The sequence below is a fragment of the Octodon degus genome, unplaced genomic scaffold (assembly GCF_000260255.1).
Source record: "Octodon degus isolate 3935 unplaced genomic scaffold, OctDeg1.0 scaffold00169, whole genome shotgun sequence".
Classification (NCBI taxonomy): Eukaryota; Metazoa; Chordata; class Mammalia; order Rodentia; family Octodontidae; genus Octodon; species Octodon degus.
In genome coordinates, this window is record NW_004524745.1 from 1,545,907 (window position 1) to 1,553,333 (window position 7,427).

The window sequence follows — 7,427 nt, forward strand, 5'->3', positions numbered from 1 at the left end:
CATTTTAAAAGGGGACGGCAGAAATTATGAGAAATAATTGTATATGCAGTACTTAACACATAAGACATTTAGTGGCAGAGTGGAATTAGAACTGCAGGTGGTATTTTCACATTTTTAAAAGAACTGATAGTTTTCAAAAATGTATACCATCTACAATTACATAAATCGAGTGATTTACAGTTGGTTTATTTTGCAGGAATTTTCAAAGGACTATTGCTTGAGATTCGGTTTCTGTCATAAACTGAGTCATAACAGCTTGATTTAGTTTTACCTTCCACCCACTCTGATTTTCTCTCTGAGGTTCCCTCCGCTAGGAAGAAATTAGGTTGTTGACAGTGAAATCAAAGAAGCTTTGAAATTCTTGTTTGGAAGCAAAATCAGGCCTGTGGCTGTCACTTAGAGATGTGTCACACTTGGGGAAAAGGACAGAAAGGAAAACAGCTCCGGAAACTGAGAGGAAAAGCGAGGCGCCCCGACGAACTAGTGGGCGGGGCTTACCGAGACGAGGGAGGCGGGGTCACACTCTTGTTGGGGTAACGGGGCGGGCGCTGGCAGGCCCAACCGGTTACAATTGGACGAGGCTGCGAGTGACGTAACAGCCGTGTGTTCACTGGCGTAGACGGTCGCTGGCGCGTTTGCTCATGGGAGCTGGTTGTCGCTGTGGCCGCGTGGAATTGTGGGGGTTGTGTCTGCCCCTCGGCTGTATTCCCTGAAGCCGAAGGTAGGGGCGGTGAGGGCCGCCCGGCCCTGGAGCTGGGCGGGGGTGTGAGGGGGCTGCCCTGGCCTCCTCCCTCCAGCTGACTTGGTGCCTTACTTGTAGTGTTCCGGGGTCCCAACATATGCCACGGTACTGTTTCCACAGCGAGACGCCCACTCACGCGTCCCGTAGGTTGTCAGTCCGAGGGTCGCGCTCTCTGCCCATCCCCGTCAAAACGTATTCAGTAATCCTCTCATCTCAGCAGATGTGATAGTGGGAGTCCGAGACTGGCTTTTGGTCCTTGTCTGTCTTAGTTTCTGTACCAATTCGCTGTTTTCCTATCTTGTCCAAAGAAGTGGGTACGGTGTTTAGCTCCTAGGATCCTTCAGTGTTGACATTTTTGGTTTTTGGCCCAGGCTTCTGATTCTTCACCATATGACTTTGCATCCCACTCCCATTGTGTGTTTTCCATTGTCTTGGTAGATGGACGACTTGGCCTTAGCACAGAGCTTACAGGCTTTGGTGTGTCTCCAGTGGCCTAGGGAATTTGCTGCAGAAGCTTCTGATAAGGTGATACATGGGCACGTGCAGTTCCTAGCCCAGGTGGTTCACATTCAGGTGATTCAGTAATCCTTGATTTTGAGAATATGCTTCAGAAGACAGGAGAGAATGATTTGACATGAGCCCCTGAAATGGGTCTCCATTGGAAAGGTCAGAAATTAGGAAATACCTAACATCCTAGAAGCCAGTAGGGCCTACCTTTGCACTGCAGGATCTGAAGGACTATTTGAGAAACATCATAAAATATATATATATATATATATATATATATACATTTATATTTATGTATAATATATAAATTATGAGTATAGAGAGTGACATATAGAGAGAGCCCATATATGCATATGTGAGATAAGTTTTCTAATAAACAGGTTTTTTTTTTTCTTTTTTGGCAGAACCAGGGATTGAACTCAGGCCCTTGCACTTGCCAGGCAAGCGCTTATTCTACTGAGCCATCTCTCCGGCCCCAAAAGATTTATTTATTTTTGGTGTGCGTTTTTCTTTCTTTTTTTTTTAAGGTCTCATTGTATCCCAAGCTTTTTGTAAAAAATAGAGCTAGATTTGGGCATTGCATGAAATTTTAATGGGGCCCAGAGTGTAAGGGTACTGGCATTGATGTTTGTGCAACATGAGTCAGAACGTGGTCTGTGGTTTCAGTTGAGAACATGGCCCTTGGATTTTTAAGATGGTGTTGTCACACCAGATTTATATTGTCTTTCAGATGTTCAGTGGATTTAATCTGCTAATTAATACATGTGCTGATCTGATGACTGGCAATAGAAAAGACTTACTGCCTGCATTTTACAGATGATGGAAATGGGAAATACGTTAGTAGGCATATGGCAGCGTGATAATGAAAAATGGGCTGATACTTTGATTTTTTTTTTTTTCTACCTCTTTCCTGTTGCTTTCTGATGGTCAGATATTACTTTGCCTCTGTGCTGAGGCCAATTTTGAGCTGTGGTGTGTTTCATTGGTGGGGGAAAAAAAAGGCTAATTAAATGAAAATGAGAAGCAACAAAGTGGATTTAACAAAACCACCAGAATTTAATCCTCTGGTATTGCTGTTTAGAGTGGTGTGTGGAAGTGTGGACGGTGAAGGGGTAAAGGTGGCATCACTGAAGTGATAGGGCCGTTTTCCAAAGCAGTTTTGAAAATCTGCCTTTGGATTTCTTTTCAGAGACATTTTGGAGCCATGAGTGATTAAACTCAATACATGATAGTATATACTTTTAAAACTCCAAATGGCGTGGTTAAGCAACCTTGTCCCTCATTTGTCTGCGGATGAATTAATTGTTCTTTTGAAGAGAACATAAAAGGGCTGGCCAAATAGCTCACTGGATTAAAGCGCCAGCAAGCAGGCACAGGGGCCAGGGGTTCGATCCCCTGGCCTGCTGTGCCGGCCCTGCCCCCAGGGCATGCTGAGGCAGCAGTTGAGACTGGGCATGGTGGTACAGCACCTGTAATCCCAGCTCTTTGGAGGCTGTAAACAGGCAGATGACTATGAGTCCTATCTAGTATTGAGACCCTGAATACCCTGTAAACCCTTCCCTAAAATACAAAAAAAAAAAAAAAAAAAAAAAAAAAGAACAAAACATAATGGATTTTGGAGTGCAATGAACTTGAGTTTTGCTTCTTTGCTTACTGTGTACTAGCCTCATGACCTTGAGTAAGTTTCACCTCTTAGAGTCAGTTTTCACTGCATAGCATGGGAACAATACTTTGTTTTGAAGATTGGTTAAATGAGGCAATATACATGAAAACTCTTGGACACAGGAATGTGATGTTTTTATGTTCAAAAAATGAAAATTTGCTATCAGTGGGAATATTCAGAAGAGTATGACAATCTTTAAAGAGAAATTGTACCTTTTTTCTAAATAAGTGGATGACTTCCACTTCTGTTTTTTCATATGCTTGTAGATTCATTTTTCTGTCCTATTCATCTTGCCTCTTGTCTTTTTCTTCATTTTTCCCCCTTTCCTCTGTAAAGCTGCGCTGCAGAGGCTGTTTGCCAGTTTTTTTGGAGTAAGCTTATTTTCAGGAAAGCTGATCTGAACGTTCTTACAATGCTAGCTTCTTGGCCATATATTGCTAGGGATTTTTCTCTGGGGCCCCAGCTGGTGTGTAGATCATGCTCTGCAGCACAGACATCTCTAACTCCTGGATTTGGTGTCAATTTGGAGACTCGTCCTTGTGGAGCTAATCTTTTCTCTTTCTGAGCGAGGATGAATATTTTATCCTTCTCTGAGTCGACATTAAGCTGTGAGCCTTAGTTTTTTACAATAGAGAGCTTCATACTTTAATTATATGTGGTCTATAAAAAGGGAATATCCTACCTTTTTCTTTTGTTCATTTACTTTCACCAAAGATTTCTCTGCTGAGTAGGGGAAGAGAAGAGCTTGTTGCCTTTCAGATGAGACTGGGTAAACTCTTAGCATTAACAATAACTGAGCTTTTCTTTGGGATATAATCTTATAGAAGATTCAAGTTGGTCACACATATATGGAGAATCCTAGGACTATTCTGGACTTTGTCTTGGGGTTTTGTTTGTTTGCTTTTGCAGTACTGGGGATGGAACTAAGGGCCTTGTATAGGGCCCCTAACAGAACTACATCCCCAGCTTGTGAGGATTTTGTGCCTGGCATTCTCCTTTGTATGATTTTTTACCCTGGAGATAGGGAGAATCCAGTAGCAACATATCTGAGTTTGGCCCAGACTTGTATTTCCTTCAGGTTTACTGGACAGCCTATATGCAGGATGTGGTTGTGCTGGCTGGCTAGCTGAGCCAGGCTTCATCTTGCTAATATTAACTTAAGATTTGGTGTTGAGAAAGAAGTGGCATAATCAATGCATGTGTAACATTCTGTGTCGTGGCCTTGGAGGTCACATGCAGAGAGCTTTGAGGATAGGGCTAAGCAAATGGAAAAGTGAATCTTATCACAGGAATACTGCTGAAATGCTGTGAAACCTTTATGACAATCACTGTTCTTGGTGGCACTTCATTTGTGTATTACAAATGCCTGTTTTGGTCTTTCTCATGAGAAAGGTGAATGAACAACTTTTTTAGGAGATTTCCCAGATGTGGGACTTTCAGAGCCCAATCTAGCAAAGTCTAGGGCAAACTGGGACAAACTGGTTATCCTATGACTATTATACTGTTAACAAAGCTACTGTCCACATGCTATTAGGTTAGCCCTTTGGGTTCATCTAATCAAACGTTTTAAAAAATTTTATGTTTAGGGGGACAACCTGCTCGGGACCCTTCTCCTGTTTGTCTCTCAGACAGGAGCTTTCTTTCCCTCGATAAATATATTCTGCTCAAAAAAAAAATTTTTTTTTTAAACATGGTGTCACTATGCAGTTCACTCAGGCCTTGAACTCATTTTATAGCCCAGGCTGGCCTTGAACTCATTGGGTGTTTTTCTTTGTTGAGGGTAGGGGTTCTGGGAATTGACCTTGGGTTTGCCAGGCAAGCTGTTTTTTGTTTCATTGAGACAGGGTTTTGATATGTCTTTGGTCTTGAACTTACTATATAGTCTAGGCTGGTCATGAGCTCAGAGTAATCATTCTGGTTCAGCCTCCCAAGTGTTGGGCTTACAAACATCTTCTACCATGCCTGAATTCCTTATGGTATTTCAATACTACAGATATACTGTACATCTGTATATTGTGTCCCTTTGACCACAAACCATTATAATAGTCATAATTTTTCTCCTTCAAGAATCACTTTTCATCTTCTTGATAATATATTGTCCTTTTTCTATATATTTGTCATGGCCTATTTTCTATGTAGAAGATATACCTGTTACCATAAGGTTTTTAAAAAATTAGTATATGTTTGCAGTATATAATGTTTACATTCTTGTGGGGAGTTGGTACATAACACATTTTAATTCCTTTTTCTTTTCTCTGGCCTTTTGTTCTTCCCCTACCTCCATCTTTTGATCCCTTTATTATGTGAGGAACATCTCCTTGCTTCCTATTATCTTTTTTTTTTTTTTAATTATTTTATTTATGTGTGTGTGTGTGTGTGTGTGTGTGTGGGGCCAGCTCAGCCCACCAGGGGGCGGTGCTGGCTGGCATGTGGTGCTGGGGGATTGAACCGTGGTCCATGTGTTTTGCTAAGTTTGTTCCAAGTAGGTGCTTTAGACCACTGAGCCATCTCACCAGCCCTCCTATTATCTTTTACCCTTTATTTGTATTGTAGATTTTTCATATAAAAAACATGGAATATTTAAGCTTGTGTGTCTGATTTATTTTACTTTATAAGGTGTCAAGGTATATCCATTTTCCTACAAATGACTTAGTTTATCCTTCTTTGTTGCAGGGTAGTACTCCATTAAGTGTAAATACCACATTTTCTTTATCCATCATCCATTCATGGACATAGAGGCTGCTTCCAAGATTTAGCTATTATGAATTGTGATGCTATAAACATGGGTATGCATATATTACTGTTACATGATGTCTTTAACTCTTTTGGGAAAATACCTAAAAGAGAATAGCTTGTTGCATAGGTCCTGCTTTACCTTGGTCTTAACCATCCAGTAGAAAAGTATGAAGTCGAAATATAAGAAATAAAGCCATGCTGTTAAGTTGAGCTGTGGGGGACTCAGGTCAATAATTTCTGACATTGCCAGTTAAACAGAAGACCCAATGCTATTATGGGCTACTGGACTCTTTTAGAATATTTTGCTGAGTTTACACACCTATAATATTCAATAACGGAACTTAGAAAAATGGGGTATACCGATGAATGTCCATTTTGTATCTGTGTATTCAAAGAGGTTGGGATAGATATATAGTTGCATTCTCTTAATGAATAGAATGATTTGTTCTAATGGTGTTTGTAAATAGGATCACAAGTCCGCATCTTGTACAGCAATTAACCACTAAGAAGAATATATGCAGTGTATTATTTGTTGAAACTGTACTTCCGATTTGATTTGAAGCTGTCTCATTGCTATCTGTTTATCAATAAAACTTTGAAAAAAAAAAAGAGAATAGCTGGGTCAAATGGAATTTATTTCCATAGCTTACATTCCCACCAACAATGTAGAAGAGTTTCTTTTTCTTTGCAGTCTCACCAATGTTTGTTACTTGATTTTTTGATGATGGGGTAATATGGAATCTCAGTGTTGTTTTAATTTGCATTTTTCTTAATCTCCAGCAGCGTTGAATATTTTTTTCATGTATTAGCCATTTGTGCTTCTTTTTTTCTGTGAAGTACCTATTTTACTTTTCTACTTTTTGATTAGGTCTTTTATTTTGGGGTCTCTAATTTTTTGAATTCTTTATATATCCCAGATATTAGTCCTCTGTGTGAGGAATAGCTGGTGAAATTTTTTTCCCATTCTATAGATTATATTTTCACTCTGTTGTTGTCGTGTAAATAAGATTTCATTTAATTAATATGATTCTTGGTACTATTTCCTTGCAAGTGGGGTTCTGTATATATTGTCCTTGCCTATGCCTATGACTTCAAGAATTTTACTTATTTTATCCTCCAGCAGGTTTTTTTAAAATTTTAATTTTAATTTTTAAAATTTTTTTAAATTTTTTTTTTCATGCTGTAAGAATCTTTTTTTTTTTCCTTCAAAGTTTCCTCCAGCAGGTTTTATTTCTGTTTTAACACTTGGTGTTGACCTCAGTATTCCTGAAGTGGATGTTGGTGTCTTTGGGTGGTGTCTTATATTTAGCCCATGTCACATTTCAAGTCCACAATGTCAAGAGGAGGAGTATATTTCAAAGGTCTTGTTGCTGGCCATGTTGTGACTGATTCTTGTCCTTGATTATGCTTTTTAATTAACACTTTTATTATTCTCACAGACAGAACAACCTCACGCCAGTTGGTGAATTGATTTTCATATCTAGCTGCCCTTTTCTGCAAGTAGTTTTCCCCTTCTGTATTTTGAGAGAAAAGTTATAGAAACTATAGGAAGAGTCTGATTTGAATTCAAAAGTTCTGGGAGGAAGACTTATGCCAGTGACTTTTTTTCCTTCTTCAGTATGGGGATTGAACACAGGGCTTTTGCAGTGAGCTATATCCTGATTCCTTTAAAATTTTATTTATTTTAATATAAGGTCTAGGGCCAGGGAGATGGCTCAATAGAATAGGCGCTTCCCTGGCAAGCGCAAGGGCCTCAGTTCAATCCCCAGTTCAGCAAAA

General features: G+C 39.7%; 1 protein-coding gene across 6 annotated transcripts in view; it reads left to right on the top strand.

Moving 5' to 3' along the window:
• Positions 1–611: 611 nt before the first annotated feature.
• Sil1 (SIL1 nucleotide exchange factor) overlaps positions 612–7,427 on the top strand; it is a 269,715-nt gene continuing 262,899 nt past the window's right edge. For 3 of the 6 annotated variants that reach the window (XM_023703384.1, XM_023703385.1, XM_023703382.1), the window contains exon 1: positions 612–721. Coding sequence is in view for 3 of the 6 variants with exons in the window: in XM_023703386.1 (XP_023559154.1) it covers positions 840–847 (8 nt within the window). In the remaining 3 variants the exon portion in view is untranslated. The other 3 variants (XM_023703386.1, XM_023703381.1, XM_004643248.2) reach the window with 3 other exon arrangements.